The 22,222-nt window shown below is 34.3% G+C and overlaps 1 protein-coding gene across 2 annotated transcripts; it reads right to left on the reverse strand.

Moving 5' to 3' along the window:
- Nucleotides 1-279: 279 nt before the first annotated feature.
- LOC123517076 (cyclin-dependent kinase 8-like) lies at nucleotides 280-22,186 on the reverse strand. Of its 2 annotated transcripts, XM_045276933.1 has the most exons (13): nucleotides 21,901-22,184; nucleotides 18,123-18,198; nucleotides 16,106-16,216; nucleotides 14,950-15,090; nucleotides 13,821-14,010; nucleotides 13,149-13,263; nucleotides 12,115-12,213; nucleotides 10,661-10,733; nucleotides 9,960-10,057; nucleotides 9,428-9,509; nucleotides 4,009-4,065; nucleotides 1,666-1,779; nucleotides 280-771 (listed from the first exon to the last, which is right to left on the reverse strand). In XM_045276933.1, exons 1-13 carry the CDS (start codon nucleotides 22,026-22,028, stop codon nucleotides 685-687), a joined length of 1,371 nt encoding a protein of 456 aa, XP_045132868.1. In that variant the 5' UTR covers nucleotides 22,029-22,184; the 3' UTR covers nucleotides 280-684. The 2 variants fall into 2 exon arrangements, with proteins under 2 accessions (XP_045132868.1, XP_045132869.1); XM_045276934.1 differs by lacking the exon at nucleotides 4,009-4,065 and having other exon boundaries at nucleotides 21,901-22,186.
- Nucleotides 22,187-22,222: the final 36 nt, after the last annotated feature.

Consider the following 22,222-nt stretch of genomic DNA (forward strand, 5'->3'; position numbering starts at 1 on the left):
CACATACAGAGAAAGTAGACAAACAAGTTTTGGAAATGCACGTGGATGACGGAACAAGATGTACGAGAGAATATAAAAAAAGATTAAATAGTAAATGTCTTGGTAATCAGTTTTCCTTATTGATGCATTGAACTCTGGAATGGTTTGAATGAGATGGCAGTTACAGCTGTTAGTTTGAGCAAATCTAGAGAAATTGGATAACTAGAGATATAGAGATAGGACAAATGAACTTTAGCTTAGATATTGTTCAATACAAATAGGTTAATACACACACACACACACAATTTTTGGGTTTGTATTATCATATATAATTATACTACTCAAATAGTATCATAAAAACAGATCAATGAATCTTATTAAGCATGAAATTTCATCTCTCTCTCTCTCTCTCTCTCTCTCTCTCTCTCTCTCTCTCTCATGTATATCTCAACAACACAGAAGAATTTAATAAATAAAGTAATAATGATAATAATAATAATAATAATAATAATAATAATAATAATAATAATAATAATAAGGCTAAAAACAATAAAAAATAATAATAATTATTATTATTACTATTACAATTATAATAATTATAACAATAATAATTTGAAAAGAGTCACAGGCAAAGGATTGCCATTGTTTAATTGATGAAATTTGTGAAACCCATCATGGAATGTTGAAACAGTCTACTGTGGTGCCTCAGTAGCGCTGGTTGAAGTTGCTGCTCTGCTGGGTATTGGTGTAGTTCATCATGCCTCCTTGTTGAACATGTCCTGGATGTTGTTGCTAAAACAGAACAAAGCAAATATCAAATGCAATATTAAAGCAAAATAACTCAAAGCTCAATTTCCCATAAATACTCAGATTACTATAATTTACAATAAAAAGGTTGGGCAACCTAAGACATTACATACTTTGTTACTAACTTGATATTATAAGAATTTTATGACTATGAATTGTTAATAAGTATGTGGTGATAGTGAAGCATGCAAAGAACTGAAGGAAAAGAGTAAATTGAAATTTAACATGGCCATCCCACTGGGGAGGTTCTTGAGTAAAGGAACCTGATATACGAGCACATACTACAAAGGCAATTACAATAACAGTGATGATACTGCCATTAGTTGTTGAAATTGTTTTAAGAGTTATGACTGAGAATTGAGAATTACATTTATAAAATTAAAATCAAGAGGTGAAAATTACCCTACTAATAATTGATAAATTTTGATGTCTCCAACTTTATATATCAACCATAACCTTCGACTAATGACAAGTTTTGAAAGAGAAACTTTAAAGGTATATCATAACGCATAACATAATCTAAGTGAATATTCAGCAGTGGCTCTAGCATAGAGGGGGACAAACTTTTTCTGTGCTAGGGCCACATACTACATTAGCCCAAAATTATTAATATATAAAATACAATATTAAAGGCTTTTAAAGAAAAAGCCATTCTCCCATGCATATGCATACTTACAGGAATAAAATTAAATCTTCACGACATTATTTGACATTGTTTATTAACTTACTCTTTCAAATTTACTAACACTTGTCGGGCCACATGAATTCCTTTCCACATGTGGTCCACAGGCCACAGTTTACCTACACCTGCTCTAGCATGACTATCATAGAATTGCATTCATCAACACAATAAGACACTACAGTATATATTAGACCTACTTGATTTGGATGATTCCGTTGTGTCATGTGAGAGAAGTTCTGTTGGCCACCAATACTACTTTGATGGTGGCCTAGACGCACCCTTTTGGACGCTGGCTCTCCACCACCTCCACCCTGCAATATCCAAAAAAAAAAAGAAAAAAAGAAAAAGGGAACAATCATACTGTTTATAAATAAGGAATGCTTTCTCATTCCACTGTTCAAGAAGACAATCACTCTATGGTCCTTATACTTATACAAACACACAATTGATTTACTGATTAGATTTTCTTGTTCATAGTGTCTTCCAGTCTGCTGATTTCTCCTTCCACCTTTCTGGCCATAATCTCTTCAATTAAGTAGACCGACACAAGAGTTATCTTTTGGTGATTAGGTGCCATCATATATATAATTTTACACCAATCTTCTAAAAATTACTTACCTTACTAGAGAAGAGGACCAGGTTAAATCTGATTTTACAAACAGTTTAAATATACTTACTGAAGTGTATTTGAATAACTGCTATATCTAACAACTAATAACAGGCTAAAATAATAAAATATGAAGTGAAACTTTTAGAAAACAAATTTTATATTAAAACCATCTTTCATGGGGAATGAGGATTCTCACAACTCACCTTAGCACTCATTAATAAATATTCTATTATTATGCAAACTTTTGTATTATATATAATTTCCTGCCACTCTGAACAGATAAAGAATATTACTTTAAAGTCTCACTGATCATCTTATAGATATAGTACAATATGAAATGGAAGAATAACATAGCTATTGTTGAGAGATGTAAATAGCACTAGACAAAAATATATACACATACTCTTTGTCAATACTTGCCACTGCTTTCATATTATCAACTCATTTAACCGACATACAGGCACTAATTTCAAAATATGTACAATATATCATTGTTTTCTTGTCTTAATAAAAATACTCATACTTCAAAAAATTGCTTGTACCTTTTGATAGACTGGGAAAAGAAGAGCAAAAAGCCACTGAATGCTCAGATTACATAATTTCACACATTAACTTGAGAGAGAGAGAGAGAGAGAGAGAGAGAGAGAGAGAGAGAGAGAGAGAGAGAGAGAGAGAGAGAGAGAGAGAGAGAGAGAGCTCAATTTTTAATCTTTAATAAAAGTTGAATGGAAGAGATTAAAATGGACATATCAATTCAGTAGTAGAGATGCCCTGATATTCCTCTCTTGAAACAGTAATGAAGTTCATCAGGTAAAGGGATGAAAGAGTACAATGGGCATTATAAGAGAAAGAAGCACAGTCTTGTACAACAAAATCAGAAAAGCAGTAAAAGGTAGAAGCACAGTTAGCAAGTAAAAGATATCAAGCAATGCAGCATTTCAGTGATGAGTGAGGGTGAAGGAGTTGGTTTGACAAAAAGCTTATTAACATGTGTGTGTGTGTGTGTGTGTGTGTGTGTGTGTGTGTGTGTGTGTGTGTGTGTGTGTGTGTGTGTGTGTGTGTGTGTGTGTGTGTGTGTGTGTGTGTGTGTGTGTGTGTGTGTGTGTGTGTGTGTGTGTGTGTATAAGATGACACCACAAAATAAGAAAAAAATTGTAAGACAACATATTTTCCAATTACGTATATTACTGAAATTCCTAGACCAAGATAAGTAGACAGTTACATGACTACTGTGGATGAATGTGCTATATAATCCTTGAAAATATGCTATCAAATCCTTGAAATTACACACAAAATAATATACAAAATCATCCTGATGTAAAGATGTAACAACCTTTGCATATTAATTTGATTAATGAGCAGTATTATTGCTGAAAGATTTATAGTGTAGAAACGATCCTTTGGGCTACTTTCTTTCATTTTTTGCTTTATGAATAGCAAATGGCTGGATTTCAACAAACAGGTGTTAGTTTTCAACTGAACAATACACATGCAATATCTGCAATAAACAAAAAAATCAATAAACAAATAAATAAATAAAAATTTGAGTTACAATCAGATACCAGTATGTCTAAATGCACTGAAAACTATTTGAAGATTTCCCCCGTAAAAACATTAAAATTACTAAAATTATGCCATGCAACCTGAAATGTAAATGGTTAATCAATAATAAACAAATATACTATAAATACAATGAGTAGACAGATAATCACAAAATACACAATAAATCAAATGTTTCTTGAATCACATATTCCTTTAGTAGAATTGTTGTTGTTAGAAATATAGCAATTACCTCCTTAGGCAGTAATGTTTATGCAAACCAATCATCACACAGACAGAACTATATTGTGCTAGTTTCAGCCCCCACAATTTACACTGCCTAAAATTATATCAAATGCCAAGTATGTTCTTCTGGTCAAATATTTCTAACCTTTGTTGCAGCTGCTCTCTGTTGGTTTGTCCAGCTCTGCTCCATGAAAACTTTTTTCTGTAAGACCAAAAGAAACACAAATCCATCACTGGGCCCTGGCCAATTGTGTACACCACAGAAACTTTTCTGACCTCAGTCAAAAAGAAAAGTTTATCTCAATAACACAAGTAAATCTTTCACTCACTGTCATCATTTAACACTGGCAGTTAAAAACCACATATTCAGTACACAGATAAATAAAAAAAAAAAAAAAAAAAAAAAAAAAAATATATATATATATATATATATATATATATATATATATATATATATATATATATATATATATATATATATAAATCTGAGTTAGAAACAATTTATGTTCCATTAGCAAGACAGGCTACAATTCTTCTGAAGATCTACCATTAACTCATCTTGTTGAGTTACAAACAAGTTATCAGTTCAGATTTTATCTAAGTTTCTCAAACAAAATATATTGTTGAATTCTCAATACACACATATATATATATATATATATATATATATATATATATATATATATATATATATATATATATATATATATATTTTCTCCAGCATATACTCTCATACTATCTCTATCTGCACATTATCTCTGTGTTGCTTAACTTTTGGCCAGAGCATCTCTTGTACACGGCTGCCATGCTTTTTTATCTAAAATTTTTGGGATTAGACACTTAAATTTTTAGATTAGTTTGAATTCCTAAATAGATAAAATTGCAACTAGCACATGTATACTGCTGTTGCTGCTGCTGTTGCTATACTACTACTACTACTAATACTATTTTTCAATACTACTACAACTATTTTCAGTCACTATAACATTGTACATACTTCCATTACTTTGATTACCTTCACTATTGCTAGTAATTCCCATACTATTACAATTACTATTTCTACTGTTACATCAACAAAAAGACAACAAAAAAGACAACAATAACAATAACAACAACAAAAACAACTGACAAAAAATACTATTTTTGATACAATGATGATGATGGTACTATATGTACTAGTATTTGTCTACTAGTACTAACAAAAAATTATTTGATACTGTACTTCATTTGATTACTATTGCTACAAATGATGAATATCTTTTCAGTTCTCTGTGCAGTTTACCAGCCACGTGACAGCACTGCCTCTAGTGCAGGGTCCCATATACTGTGTTAAATCCAAACGTTAAAACAATACACTCAAATTCAATTTATACCAGCCAGGCATTCCTAACACTTCCCTTAATCATGACAGAAAATTATATATTACTCTCACTCTTCATCTACTTTGTTTATTTATTTTCATCACATTATACTGTAAACAAATAGCAGTTACAGTCAATGTTTAAAAAGAAGAGAAAAAAAAAAAACTTTTGAGAGTCCAACAGTCACTCAGATAGGTATCAATATGTTGCTACTTATTGCCTGCTAAGAGAGACAGACTTTCCTCCATGTGTGTTCACTTATAAAATTTTGTATAGGTTTTACAAACATATAAGAGCACTGCAAATGTGCTGAGAATTTCATACAAAGGAAAATTACATTTTATAAAAGACCTCATGAATTCAATATTGAAAATAAACTGAATCTAACAGCTAGCAGCCATGTATAACTGAAATGGCCATTTTTGCAGCTGTTACCTATACTTTCACTTCAATGTTCTCTTCTCTAAAGCTTCCACTTTCCTGTTTTTCCACAACCTACCAACATTTTCAATGGCAAAGTAGAAAGATTTTTAAATTAAACTGATTACTCCTTTAAAGGCCTCTTTTATTATATTCAACAAACTAAACTTTTATACCCAAGCTTTTGGTCAATTTCTGTATGCTATTCAGCAATGTGCCCTTTACTAGTGATACTAAATAACATCAGGTTGGTAATAACTATCCACATACATGTTTTAATGATCATTTCAAAGTCACTGTCATTGTGATAAATCTTTCATCACTCTTAAAAACAATTTTGAGTCTTAAGTGTGGTAAGGCAAATTGAGCCTCTTAGTATGTAGCTCCTGTTCAATTAGAAATAAGTAAGTACTGAATGTAACTCATGGGGCTGTGACCTTGTTGTCACAGTATGTGGTGTGTAAGTGGTCTCAGTCCTACCCAAAACTCTGTCAGTACAATCCCTGACCTCTTTTCATAGTGGAACAACTGGCTGGGTGACCAGCAGACAACCATAGGTGAAAAGGAGGGAAACACACACACACACACACACACACACACACACACACACACACACACACACACACACACACACACACACACACACACACACACAGAAAAAGCAAATAGAATAAATAAATAAATGAATAAACAAATAAAATATAAGATGATGAAATAAAAAAAAAAAAATAAATATACATAAATAAAACTAAGATAAAAATAAGCTATACATATACTCTTTTGTGGAAAATTAATCTTTTATAAATATTATAATTTAATGCTATTAATTATCTTAGATAAACAGCCCTTTTTTTTTCTTTGGAGATGCAAATTGCTAAGGATAAGCACAGGTAAACTGTTGACTCAAAATCTATTCACTGATTCTAAAGTCTCCATCATTATATCTGATGAAACGAATGTACCTGGGCATTGATTGTTTCAAGCTCACTCAAAACAACCAACTGAATATATATAGAAAGCATACTAGAAAGAAAACTTCACTCTACAATACACGTATCTCCTATACTTTTCTATTCATTAGTTCTATTTTACTTATAAGGTAGCTCTTCTTTTGCCCTTACTTTGTCAGTTCATGGATGAAAGTGAAATGCAAAAGTAAGGAAATGATCTTCCCATGTTGAGAGAAATACGGCAATGAAATAATTTGACTATAACTGCCACCACACTAAGCCATTAAGGCATCCAGTATGCATGTATGACATAGTCCTTTGTCTTGAAGATTTTCCTAAAAAGTATTAAGACATTTTTGAGATCTTACGACATCAACCCTTTATTTTTATTATTACTATCATTAACCACAGCCCATTAGATTTTTATCATTCAAAGTGACAAGCCTGCACTGTTTGTTATAAATTTTTCATGATTTTAAGGTCCGTCCAATGAAAAGATTCTGTGGAAATTTGTTTGTGTTAAAAATGACATCATTTATCAAATATATACATATACACTGCTTAAGTCATATATACTGTGATTAGCAGAAAACTACAACAAATTGTGAATCTCTACAAATATTTGGTAGTTCTCAAGAAATATTCTCTCAGACTCACAAAAATTTATTCTACACATAAACTTTACCTCATCATTGATTTTCTGGGCTCTGGAACTAAAAGTAACTGACTTTTACCAATCTAATTTTACAGCTAATAAAAGTAAAAAATAAAAAATAAATAAATAAAATAAATAAACAATTAATTAAACAGAGAACAAAGTACAGAACTTTTCATTGAACAAAAGAGTACAGCAAGTTGGCTACTTCAGCTTCTCAAACTTCACCTTCACCTAATACAGGCAACTCATGAATCATAATGAATCTATAGTATCCCAACAATAAAGTATTCAATATCAAGCCCAAGTACCTTTATAGAGTATCATTACATATTTCCATATCCCACATACTCTGCTCCTCTGTCATATAGAAGTTAATGACATGAGACATTCAAAATGTTTTGGGTAAAAATCTGTAAAAAAAAATAATTAATTCTGCAAGCTGCAACTACTACATCATTCCATTCCCAATATGAGAAGACAGATGGATGGTCATCCCTTTATAATCATGCAGTATTCCAAAGGGCTTTGTACTTCACCCATTGTTACTCAAATATTTTCTACAGAACATACTATGGAGCAGCATAATGAATTTTCTAACTTCTTTAATAAACCTGGCTCACTACAGGACAAATTTAGTTCTTTGCTCCTCCTCATGTTTGGATAGAGGTTAAGGTTATTCTTTAGAGTGAAGCTGCAACCAACATGTTAAGATGGCTCAAAGACAGGTTACAGATATTCTAAGGGTAAATGAATAATTACCTTCATATAAAATACAATACCACTTAACTAACAAACACTTTGGCTTCTTACCCAATAAATGCAACATTACCTGAAGGGAACATTACAACAAACATGTCTGTGGTGAGCATATCCACATTGAGCTTCCTTGCAATTTTGTCCAACTTACATTATCACTTACCTGCTGTACAGCATAGGGTATTTAGCATTACTTACAACTAACAACAGCACTTATTAACTACTGCAGGAAGTCCCCTACTTAGGAATACTTACGTTATAAATTTACAGGAACAGAATTGTCTAAGTTCAAAATTAGTGTGCAAGGAAGCAACAACAGGAATGAAAGATACAATTTTAAACAATAGCAGTATCACACAGTATGCACTCCCAATGTGGGCTCACTAAAACATGTATTATATGATACTTTTTTTGCCCAGTAAAATATTCAAACATGTTGAACATTATACACAAAAGCAGTGGTGATAACCTATCCTCTCCTACTATTGTTGATATACAACAATTTCCTATTTCTGATGCTCCAATACCCACCACTGCCTCCTTCTCTTCCACTTCCAGTCAGTAACTTGTCTCACCTCTCCACACAAAGCTGACCCCACAAGTGTCAAATGTGTCTCAGTAGCAAATCAAGATTAAAGACTTTATTTATGTTACTAACATGAACTTCATTTTATGTATTTGAAGGCTTCTCAAGACAAATTAAAACATAAAAATACTGTTTACTTTAGTATGTCCAAATCTACAGTTATTCTGAATAGAATACACATTGTAACATATGTACTGTATGCTCTATAATAAAGGACATACAAATATATCTAATTATGAAAAGTTTCTGGGAAATGAACTTGTACATAACTTGGGGGACTATCTGTAGTCTCAGAGAGAGAGAGAGAGAGAGAGAGAGAGAGAGAGAGAGAGAGAGAGAGAGAGAGAGAGAGAGAGAGAGAGAGAGAGAGAGAGAGAGAGAGAGAGAGAGAGAGAGAGAGAGAGAGAGAGAGAGAGAGACTCATGATACTAATGGTACAACAATGGTCATCTTACATATATGGTACTACTGAGGTAAGTTTCAAACCAAAAATTATGTTCATGTGTATTTAGGCCTAAAGAAGAAGCAATAAAGGACATCAGAAAAATATAGCATGACAAAATAATCAAATACTGTATAATGATGTTAGGTAAGTTGGTAACTAATGGGAATGTTCAAGACTATGTGCAAATATTTTCAAGTTCCATCATGAATATATCTCATACGTTACATAAAACAGCACTGTCTCCATTCATCCTTAAATAACTTTTTTTTTTTTTTATGTATGACAGGTTGTACTATATCAAGGCCTATAAAACCTTTTCTCAGCTTCTAGTAAGGTTCCTATGGATGAATAGGGAAACGCAGAGAGCAGTCTTCCAAGTTCCACTCACCTTATTGTCTGACTTGTCATCCTGTTCCTCATCTGACAGGAATTCTCGTTTAGGATAAGGGATTGGACCACCCGCAAACACGCTGCAAAGAATTAAACCAAAATTAAGGAAAAAGATAATAGGTATAAATAAGAATACTTTGGCACTTCTAAGCCAATTAATAATGTTATTCCATTTGTCCTATCTTTTTATATTAATTATCAAAACCTCCTCAGTCTGATATCCTATCTTATTCAGTTAAAATATGATACATTTTAAAAGACTCTCATGAAATCTACAAGAACAAGAGGAACAACAAAGAGAAAAGAGAAAATAAAAAAATCAGAGGCATGTGAGATAAAACTAGCACATGCATCTGTAAGGGACTTGTTAGAATATTTTCTATTTTGAACCCCTAATATTAATTAAGTGAACACAAACACCTTGATACAAATAGATAAGTCTAAGTACAAATAAGAATTGCACAAAGATTTAAATGTGAAGGGAAATTCTGAACTACTCAACATCTGAACATCTGATGAACAAAACTTACTCTTGGGTGGGGAGTGGGTCCTCCAGAAAGTAAGGATCCTGCATTGCCAATTCTGAGGTGATGCGTTTGGTGGGATCCATTGTTAACAACTTCTGAAGCTGGAATGTAATTGATATAACATTGTCCTTATGTCAGTTATACTGGATACATTATACAGTGAATATGTAAATACATCATTATCTATTTCTTATTAATTTATGAATTCATATATTTATCATATTATTATCATTACTACTATTATTATTATTATTATCATATATCTTTTTTTGTTAACACTAACTGCCCCATTTATTGATACTTCAAATGCTAATTAAATTTTAATTTTGTGACGGAAAACCTGATGAGTATATGCACCTAAAAATATGTCATCCCATAAAACAAGAAACTGCTGTCATATCAAAATGGTCTTCAATATTTTTTAGGTAAGAAAAGATCGGCTGAGATGGTTTGGACAAGATGAGAAAATGAAAGATTCTATTTTGTTGACACATGACATGCTTCAGCAAATCTTTTTTTATTCATTATTATTGTTTTTCTTTTATTCCTGTCTTATAAGAAAAAGCAGCTGAATCATAACACAAACATGGAAGGCAAAAGTGTGTGATAATTTAGAGGCCAGGCTTTTGTAATCAGAAGAGAATTTTAGTTATGGCATCCTCCTCCTCCTATAATTATTCTATCTATTCTTCAAATGCACTTACCAACATAAATGCCTTCCCATCTGGCTTAATCTTATGTCTGTCCATGTATTTAACCAGTGAAGAACTTGAATAACTGAAAAGACATAGCCAATTTAGAATAAGTATTGAGTCTATACTTTGATATATGAAGAGTATAATGTATAATTATGAAGTCTCAGTATTAATGCTGAGCAACACTTCATTAATTTTCATTTCAACTGTGAAAGGCAAGAATTCTCTCTCTCTCTCTCTCTCTCTTCCTTAATGATCAAGTCTATGTTACTCAAGTGTGTTTTGCAACAGCTACAGTTACTTTCTTCTGAAAAATGCTTTAACTACTAAATCATGAAATTCATGTTCTAAATTTTCATTATTTCTAGAGATGTACCGATGCATCAGTATCGGTATCGGAATCGGCGGTATCGGCCCATTTTTTTGGGTATCGGTATCGGCTTATTTTATGCCGGTACTTTCAATACCTAAAAGGAATTTACTACTTAGTGATATATTCGATAGAAGATATTGATGATACCAAATTAATATAATACAGCATATTAAGTTTCCGTGGTGATTACCGTATGTCATAGAATACTGTTTTCTGTGGTAATAAACCACAACCTAGAAATTTAGAATAAACTAAACTTTTTTCTATTTAATTGAAAAGATTAGGTGAAATCTCATGTTTCTAAATTGGTCTACTAATGTGTAATGAATTAATATCATAGGATGTCAGATTTAATTAAAGAGAAACATACACAACAAAATGAGTTTCTTTTCCTAATATTTTGTGTCTGTTTTACAATTTCAATTATTTTAAAAATATTTTTGATCGCCAAAATATCATCAATAAAAAATTAATAATGAAAATGCACAAGACCAAATGGTCGCTAAAGGAGTAAGAAGTAAGAATTTAAAATAACTGACCAGAATCAGAAGACTGAGAAGATATTCATTCCAATTACTGAGTAATTTACCTTTGCAAAAAAGCTTCTAGAATTGCTCCTATTTCACAAACGTTCTCAGAAGGACTTACAGCATCCCCCAAAACAAAGCCTCCCATCTGATAACACACGCCGTCCACCAACTCATCCTGGTGTCCAGTGCAGTAATCACTATAAGTAGTAGTATCGGTATCGGCCCAATTAGGTGGTATTGGTATCGGATTCAGCCAAAATTTTGGTATCGGTACATCTCTAATTATTTCATCTATAAAGCAAATACAATACATTGATACACTAATGTATATCAAGAACAGAAACCCTCTTTGGCTAAGAAACCACATTTCATCATAATTAACCTTAATAGGTAAAAAATAAACTTATTTACAAAGAAAGTATAGCAGGGATAACAGAACAGTTATAAATATATTATCCCTACTTCCCTTGCGAGAATTTTTGGGAAGAGAATCCAGAGCATCAGGAATAAAAATAGGAAAAAAGTCATCAGGTAACCATAATTTCCCTGAAGAATCTCACTTGTTCTTTTTAAAATCTTTCATGAGTGTTCCATGTTCAGGCATCTTCTTTATGTCCACCCAGTCCTTCTCCTGAGGAAAGCCCATCACATTGAAGATCCTGAGAGAAGACAGAAAAGTTCATTTCACTGGAGTATTTTTATGACAGATTTGCCATATGGCCAGTGACAAAATAAGCAGAGAAATGTACAGATAAGTTTATTGGCATTCATCATACTCCCTATGGTGCAAAAGACAGCTTTAGCAGTACCTGGTGATCTTTGTACTATACATATATAAGGCTTTAATACTTGTAGGCTTTATTCCTGAAATATTGTGTTTGGTCTGTGAATTCATTCCTTGATAGTCTGAATAGTGTGCCTCTGCCCATGGTAATGCAGAAAGTATTGCAACAAATGACTGATAAGTGTTAACTCCTCTCATGTTGCTCCACATAAATCTTTTCCTTTATATCCTCATTATTTAACCTCATATGATCAACACTAATATAAATTTTGTCTACAGGACTAAAGACTTATAACTCCTCAACTAGCATGACCATATCTAATACCATAAACATTATATAAAGAAACCACATTTGTATTTGCCAAGTCAATAGGCTCCATAGTGCTCATTAAGTGCACTTTGTCATTTCATCAAGCAATTCACAACAGAAGCACAGCCACTCTTTGACAGTAGAACAATCTAACCCAAAGCTTTCCCACCTTTCATACCCTTTCTGATCAAGAATTCAATAAATTCTATTGATACATTCTCTGCTTCATTTTTACTACAACAGCCTGGCACATCCTATTATACTTTGTCCATATTTTTCCTCCAACATACCATCATCTGCTTTTTAAACTTTATTCTTTATTGGTGTCCCTTTCAGCACTCTCTTCCTACAAAACATATCTGAATATGTTGTCAGGTTTTAATTCCACCTGTACTCACTCTTGCATCAAACACAAGTCTTTCTCTTTGGTTATTCCCCTCAATACTACACATGACACCCTTTGGTTACAGTCTCCCAGTGTCTAGCACAAATTTAATCACCTGTCCAGTTGATCATGATGGTAAGGGTTGCTGGTTTTAATATCCTCTTGCCTACAATGGAAGATAGGTTCAGACGTTAGCAATTCCGCAAAGATGCACCCAATTGCCCATATATCTGAAAAATTATAAAATAATAATCTTTAGAGCTGTAATAAAGCATGATAAAGTAATAATTGTAAAAACTCTGGAAAACAAGTCACCATTTATTAATCTGACTAACAGTAACCTAGATCAACCATTGATCCAGGCAAGATCTCTGTGACTACAATTTACAATCTCCTAGGTCAGCATTATTACCTTGTTAATGTTGGCAGCTGCATCACATGTTGGTACAAACTTGAAAAATGCAATAAGATGTTCCTGATAATAATTTTTTCTTTCATTTACCAATATATTCTTTACATATGATTTACCTCAAGGCAGCTTTTCATATACTATACTACATGAGGAAGAAAACAAGACTGAGCAAAACCTATGAGCAGACAAGACAGGCATGTGAATAATAGCGGTATGAGAATATACTGAAATGATACAAGTCTGACAGGGAAAATCTGTTTAACTTAACAGGGTTTGCCTAGATATAGGCATTGTGATGTCATGCATGTATCTAACAATGGTGATAGATAAGCACAATTGAAGAGTAAGATAACACAAATACATGCATACAATTACCTATTGCTTTAGTGTAATGACGTGCTCCTAAAAGCAACTCAGGAGCACGGTACCAAAAAGTCACCACCACAGGATCAAGGTCAGCAAGTGGTTTCAAAGGAGAGTTGAAGAGGCGAGCAAAACCCATATCTGCTATCTTCACTCTGCCACGCTCTGTTCCTTCCCCCATCACCAGAATATTGGCAGGTTTCTGTGAAGGTAGAGAGAAGAGCACATTTTAGTGTGACAATTGAAAAAAAAAAAAAGATAATAAAACTATTCTATAATAGTTAATAAATAGATAATAGTAACATTAAGTGAAAATATAAAAAGTGTCTAAAAACCTCTATATGATATGCCCTAATGAACTCTAGAATTTGCTTAACATCTTTCAACCCAATATAATAGAATTACATATGCACACATTAAAGTAAGAAAGTTGTAAGTTATTTTATTCATTAAATTACCAAAAGGTTCATGAAACTCAATGTCTGAGAGAGAGAGAGAGAGAGAGAGAGAGAGAGAGAGAGAGAGAGAGAGAGAGAGAGAGAGAGAGAGAGAGAGAGAGAGAGAGAGAGAGAGAGAGAGAGAGAGAGAGGCACTTATCTGAAATGGAAAATCCAAATTTCTGGCAAACTAAGTTATCCGTAAGTCTCATATCTATCATTTCAGACACTTTATCTATGTAGCAAAACTACTCTTTGTGCCATCTTGTAGACCAATATGTTCTTGACATCTCTATAAAAAATTCCCACTTATGTGCAATAAAAAAAATCCTTTACCAAAATTTGACAGAATAATTCTTCAATGAAATACAAAAAGAAGGAAAAAAATATAAAAATAAAATAAATAAATAAATAAAAAAATATATATATATATATATATATATATATATATATATATATATATATATATATATATACAATATATGTATACAAAAGCTAATGTTTTTTCATATTTTGTCATTCACTTGTTTTTATCTGAGAGGTGCTTTGGATAAGGACAACCAAAAAGAAGGAAAAGATAGAAAAATACCAGTGTTACTGAGATGTTCACTTACTCATACATCAGCAATAAAAAAACAACTCCATATGTAGCCTCTTAAAATGTGTAGTAGTCATAATGTGGGCAAATAATCTTAGCAACTTACCAGATCTCTATGAAGGACCCAGTTCGAGTGGAGATATCGAATTCCATCTAAAATTTGATAAAGGAGAGACTTGACCATGCCTTTTGTTACCTGCACTGTCTTTTTATTGGCTTTTGCTGCTCTGTGGAACTTGATGATATGCTGCCAAGGAAGAAAGACATGTGTTTATCATTAACAACATCAATGTAAACATGTAATAATTATTTACACTACTATGTAAAACTGTAATATATAAACACAGTATAGAATTAAATTATATATGGATAATTACTAGAGATGTACCAATGCATCAGTATCGGTATCGGAATCGGCAGTATCGACCCATTTTTTGAGTATCGGTATCGGCTTATTTCATGCCGATACTTCCGATACCTAAAAGGAATTTACTACTTAGTGATATATTCGATATAAGATATTGATGAAACCAAATTAATATAATACAGCGTATTAAGTTTCCGTGGTGATTACTGTATGTCATAGAATACTATTTTCTGTGGTAATAAACCACAACCTAGAAATTTAGAATAAACTAAACTTTTTTCTATTCAATTGAAAAGATTAGGTGAAATCTCATGTTTCTGAATTGGTCTACTAATGTGTAATGAATTAATATCAAAGGATGTCAGATTTAATTAAAGAGAAACATACACAACAAAATGAGTTTCTTTTGCTAATATTTTGTGTCTGATTTACAATTTCAATAATTTAAAAAATATTTTTGATCGCCAAAATATCGTCAATAAAAAATTAATAATGAAAATGCACAAGACCAAATGGTCGCTAAAGGAGTAAGAAGTAAGAATTTAAAATAACTGACAAGAATCAGAAGACTGAGAAGATATTCATTCCAATTACTGAGTAATTTGCCTTTCCAAATGGCTTCTAGAATTGCTCCTATTTCACAAACGTTCTCAGAAGGACTTACAGCATCCCCCAAAACAAAGCCTCCCATCTGATAACGCTTGCTGTCCACCAACTCATCCTGGTGTCCAGTGCAGTAATCACTATAAGTAGTAGTATCAGTATCGGCCCAATTAGGTGGTATCGGTATCGGAATCGGCCAAAATTTTGGTATCGGTACATCTCTAATTATTACTGAACAGCAAACAATAAATTTTTTATTTATATTAGTACAGCATAAACTAGTAGTACTTACCCAAAGATCATGTTCAGCATAGTCAAAAAGAAGCCACACCTTGCGGTCAGCATGAGAAAGGAAAACTCGCTGCAAGTTGATGACATTTGGGTGTTTCAACTCTCGTAACAACTGCAATATTAAATAACATTTCACATTTTTGCTTGCAAATTCTGCAAATCATTTTAATTTACCTTGATTATTAACTTGGCATTAAGGCCAGACTAACCTCACCTTTCATCCAAATATTTCCTCATTCTACCATTGAACTTCACCATAGAAATTACTTTCAGCTTTTGTGAGAAACCTAATCATACAATGTTTATGGCTAGACAAGGAATCCAGTCTTGTGCTGTCTGGGTAAACATATAGCTGGGTCTCAGGGATAGCCTTCTTGGCCAAATTTCCTTAAGAAATGTGTTCTGTAGTCCTCCTTCGTCATCATTATTTTCATTTAATGTCTGTATTTTCCAATTTATGGTGGGGCTGGACAGGTGATGACTGTTTTCCACAACTGGTGATCTTGTGCTATATGTTCTTCTATTACCAACAAATTCATATCCTCTGTCACACACTCCCTCTACCTTTTCTTTGGCCTTCCCACCGGCTGTCAGCCTCCAACCATCCCCTCCTCCAACTCTCTCAACATCCCGCCACCCTTCTCACGTGTCTAAATCATCTCAATCTTCTCAACAGAGAGGTCTTTAATTCCACACATCTCCACTACCTCAATGCTGGACCTCCTGTCTTACCACCTCACTCCTGCCATGTATCTCAGCATCCTGAGGCCAGAGCTACATAGAATATCTGTTAGTCTGTTTGTCAATGCCCATGTTTCTGATCCATACAGAAGAGCAGATCTGACACAGGCTTCATATAGTGTTCCACTGATCCTCAGTTTTATGCTGTGATTTACCAATAAACTGGCACTTTCTTGCCATCTTCCCCATATAGCTCCTATTCTCATCCTTACTACTCTGAAAACACTTCACAGTCTAACATATCTCCCAAGTAGCAGAAATGTTGTACCTCCTCCACCACATCTCCCTTCACCTCCAACCCAACATCCTCGTCATCATGACCACCACCACCACCTTCCTCCTCCTGCACACATCTTGGACATACAAAGTTCTGCACCCCCCTCTGAGATTCCTCATACCTGAACATCATTGGCTACACCATTTGTTAAACTTAGTGTACAACACTGAGTTTGCTTCCACTCCTCTTCCATAACATCCACATGGCCATCTTCCTAACTGGATTTTCTCTACCTAATTTCCTGTCCCCTTTAGTTTTGTCTTCTCCATGTTTACTTTCTGTCACTGTTAGTTTTGTCTTCTCCATGTTTACTTTACGTCACATCTGCTTTGCTCTATCTCCTTTCCACCTATTAAACATGTCAGTCACTTCTTCCCTTGATTCTGCTGTCAATACCAAATCATCGGCATAGAGTAGCTCCCACGGGCCAGCTCCTCTTTCTAGTTTAGTAGCCTCCTCCATTAATCTGATCAATTTTAGTGGTAGCTACTCCCACTCTTATGTCAAAGTCCCTTGATACTCCTGCCATTGTTTTCACCCTTAATCTGTAGTCTTCATTGATACTTTTAATGTTTGTGACAGATGGGCTGTGACACACTAGTGTTCTTATTGTTTTTATCCATAACAGTCACAAGCATTCTATTTACTCTGACTAAATCAAGATCACATAGAGTTCTAAATCAATTATTTGAAGCTGTTCAGTGCTATAAATAAAAGATGCCATAAGTACAGTACTTCCCCAGGCCAAGAGCCAACTTAATATAAAATACTATAAACCAAGAAAATCAAACCAGCTAGTTTTGTACAATGCACACATTATTCAAACAATTAGCTCCACAGGCATCAATACTGAGCAGCTTTCATGTTCTGGATAATAATTCTTTGTGACATCACATCTTCTTTCAAGAAGTAAAGTCACAACACTGCTTGTAAAATAAAACTGAACAATAGACTCCCCTCATGAATATTTAGTGAATAAAAATCGGGAAACAATACTCACCGCTATTTCTCTGCATGCTGACATGGACAGCCCTGTTCCCTCGATCTGCTTGAGAGCATACTCCTTGGTGTCAGAACTGCAAAGATATGTTATTAAACAGCTAATTTTGGCAACATAATCCATAAATCCCTGATCATTTCTGGCACTCTCATAAGAAACCGTCCTGACCACTCGTCTAAATTCCCGGCTCCCCCCCTTCGCACCTCCTCCACTTAGATAATTTGATGTCACATATATGGAATCACACTATTGGTCTAAGAGAGAGAGAGGCAACTTTGCTCTCTCTCTCTCTCATATCCCCTTATTCGTTACTATTCCAAATAAGGAGACAGCATCTAGGAAGGTAGCAGGACTTAAATGTTTTTATGTAAATGCCAGGAGTCTTAGGAACAAGAAGGACGAGTTATCTAGTTATATAGTTGAGGAGGGCCTAGATGTTGTATGTGTCACAGAGGCATGGGTAAATGAGGAAAAGTTTAGGGAAAATAGGAAAGAATATGAAGTAGATGGATACATTATGTATTTACACCAGAGAATTGGTAGGATAGGCGGAGGAGTAGTTATTTATGTAAAAAAATCCTTCATTTCCAGTCAGGTTAATGGTATTAAGGTAGATAACAGAGTAGAGTCCTTATGGCTGGATGTTAGAGTAAACAAAAGTAAGGTTATTAGAGTAGGAGCTTTTATAGGCCACCTAACCAGTCAGCAGATGTAGACAACCTTATGGTAGATGAGATAAATAGGGGTGTACTAGTCAGACAATTATCTTAGGGATTTTAATCTTAAGTCAGTAAACTGGGAGAGGATGGTAGGAGATGCTAGTGAAAATAAGTTTATGGAAAGTTTTCAGGATAACTATTTAGTGCAGATGGTAGATAAACCTACTAGGGGAGGAAGGTTTTAGACATAGTACTAACAAATATTGAGCATTGTTTAAAGGAAGTTGAGGTAGGAGAGACTTTAGCAAACAGTGACCATCATATAATTAGATTTATCATTAATTCCAGTAGGGATAATATAGTGAATAAGACTAGAGTCCCAAACTATCAGAAAGGCAATTATGGTAGGTTACGTCAGTTATTAGGAGAGGTAAACTGGGAAGATAGTTTTGGAAATAAAACTGCACAGGAGATGTGGGATATTTTTAAGGTTGTAGTAAAGGGTATAGTGATGCAGTGTATCCCTTACAAAGATATAAGGCAGAGAAACAGGAAGCCATTATGGTGGACTCATGAGATAGGTAGCCAGATCAGAGAGAAGAAGAGGGCATATAGAGAGTTGCAGAAAAGTGGGAAGATGTAGATTTGATTAGGTACAGACAGGTCAGAGATGATTTGAGTAAGGTTATAAAAAAAGTAAAAGGCAGGCAGAGATAAAACTAGCTAGAGCTGGGAGTAAAGATCCCAAAAATTATATAGTTATTACAAGGTCAGTGATAAAAGAAATAAGGATAGGATTGGACCACTCAGAAAAGATGGTGTAGTAGTGGATCAAAATGAAGACATAGTAGAATTATTGAATGAACAATTTTCTTCAGTATTTACTAGGAAAGAATAGGAAATCCTGTTACAAACAGTGCGAGTAGTTTAAGAGCTTTAGAAAATATTGATATAAAACCGGGAATTATTAGGAAATTTATTCTTGAACTAGACGATAGGAAAGCTAGTGGTCCTGATGAGCTACATGCCAGAGTACTTAGGGAGGGTGTAGACAGTATTTCTGAAGCACTTAAGTTAATCTTTGAAAGATCACTTAGGTTTGCTGAGATACCTCAGGACTGGAAGTTAGCTAATGTTACTCCAATATTTAAAAAGGTAGGAAGGATGATGCGAATAATTATAGACCGATCAGTTTAACTAGTATAGTATGTAAGATACTAGAGAAAATCATTAAGGGTAGTATTTGGGAGCATTTAAATGAGAATAGATTAATTAGAGATACCCAACATGGCTTTAGATCAGGGAGGTCCTGTCTTACAAATTTGCTCGATATCTTAGAATATATTACCAAGGAGTTAGATGATGGAAATAGCATAGATGTTATATATCTAGATTTTAGCAAGGCGTTTGATAAGGTACCGCATAGGAGGCTAGTGTACAAATTGAGACTACATGGGATAGGGGTAGGTTAGTTGATTGGATTAGTGAATGGCTTTCTGATAGGAAACAGAGAGTAGTATTAAATGGGGCAATGTCTGAGTGGAAGGAAGTGGTTAGTGGGGTACCCCAAGGATCAGTGCTAGGACCTCTTCTTTTCTTGGTGTACATTAACGATTTAGATATAGGAATTAGTAGCAAAGTATCAAAGTTTGCAGATGATACTAAGATAGCATGTGCAGTACAGGGTGAAAAGGACAATTACAGAATACAACGAGACCTGGACAGGCTGATAGCATGGGCAGACAGGTGGCAGATGGAGTTTAATTCTAAAAGTGTCAGGTTATGCATTTAGGTAAAGACAACACAAACTTTAACTATGAGATGGAGGGATGTTGGCTAGAGGCAGTAGAGGAAGGAAAGGATTTAGGAGTAGTGATAGACAGGACTATGAAATTTTCAAAGCAATGTTTAGAAGCAAGAAATAGGGCAAATAGGATCCTGGGTTTTATAAATAGAAATGTTAGTTATAAAAGTAAGGAAGTGGTGCGTAGCTTATATAATTCCTATGTTAGGCCCCATTTAGAGTATTGCATACAGGCCTGGTCACCCCACTATAGGCAGGATATCAACATGTTAGAAGCAGTTCAGAGAAGAGCAACTAGGATGATACCAGCATTAAAGCGCCTGGAGTATAGAGATAGATTAAAGGAATTAAACATGTTTTCATTTGAGAGGAGATGTATAAGAGGGATATGATAGAGTTATTTAAAATGTTCTCAGATACAAACTACATAGATGTGAGATCTTTCTTTACCTTAGAGGAGGAAATAGGACTAGAAATCATGGCAGGAAGATTAGAAAGCAAGGCTGCAGGTTAGATATAAGAAAATATTTCTTTAGTCATAGAGTGGTAGACTTCTGGAATGCATTGCCAGAGACGGTTGTAAATAGCACTAGTTTGACAATGTTTAAAAACAGATTAGATAAGCACTTAAATTTATTAGATTTATAATTATGTATAGCACTGCATGATAGTTTTTATAAGAAATTTACTATAGTTAAATAAGACATGATCCCCATGTATGGGGACCACAAATTGTAGAGGATTTCGCTGCAGGACTTAGCCCTGTTAATGGGCCAAATATTTAGAATTAGTATATAATGTATTGTGTACTTGTAAGTGTATCTTTAAGTACTGATTACGAGGTCGCTGTGCGACTGATACAGGATAACCTAGATGGGCCCTGGTGGCCCTTTGTTATCCTATTATTTATGTTATGTTATGTTATGTTACTATATTCTCTCTCTCTGACCATCAGCGTGGCTCCATTTCTGTGGCGTCAAAGCAGCTGGGTGAAGGAGCTGCGAAGGGGAAGCCGGGAATCGAGACGAGCGAACGGGACGGTTTCTTTACGAGAGTGCCCCATTTCCTTAAATATTTAAAAGTCCTCGGGAAAGTCTGGCATATTTAGAGCACAAATGAATAAATAAAAATCAAACAGAATTTCGGAGCGCCGTGAGACTTTCCTCCCTCTTGATCGAAGTGTCTCATGAATTAGTTAACATAACATAACATAACGAATAGGATAACAAATGGCCCATCTAGGTTATCCTGTATCAGTCGCACAGCGACCTCGTCATCAGTACTTAAAGATACACTATTTGATGCTTGACTATACCTGTCCTTCCTCTTGGCCTTGTAGACGTGCCCGTAGGTTCCTCGTCCCACTTTACAACCCTCATAACAAAACAATTCCTCAACCTTCGCCCTCTCGTTGTTTCTTTTCTCCTTCCACTCGGAATCCATCACCAATCTACCTCCCTATACCCTGATAAATATTTAATAGACGAACTCAGTCTCGGCTGCCGCCAAGGAAGTAGATTTTAGATGCACTTCCCCGGGCGGCCAACATCCAGGCAGATCGCGGCAGACCCAAACAAAACGGTGAGTGTTGCCAGTCTCGCTCCCTGCCTCTCTAACAGCTGTGTTTACCGTAGCCC

This window comes from Portunus trituberculatus, chromosome 41, assembly GCF_017591435.1.
Source record: "Portunus trituberculatus isolate SZX2019 chromosome 41, ASM1759143v1, whole genome shotgun sequence".
Taxonomy (NCBI): Eukaryota; Metazoa; Arthropoda; class Malacostraca; order Decapoda; family Portunidae; genus Portunus; species Portunus trituberculatus.

Excerpts from the sequence above, each read along its gene's own strand:
- LOC123517076 (XM_045276933.1), bottom strand. The coding sequence starts at position 22,028 with ATGGATTCCGAGTGGAAGGAGAAAAGAAACAACGAGAGGGCGAAGGTT. Across the intron at positions 10,058-10,660 it reads ATGGGAAGGCATTTATGTTG|CTTCAGAAGTTGTTAACAAT; the intron begins GTAAGTGCATTT and ends ATTACATTCCAG. Across the intron at positions 9,510-9,959 it reads GACCCACTCCCCACCCAAGA|CGTGTTTGCGGGTGGTCCAA; the intron begins GTAAGTTTTGTT and ends AATTCTTTGCAG.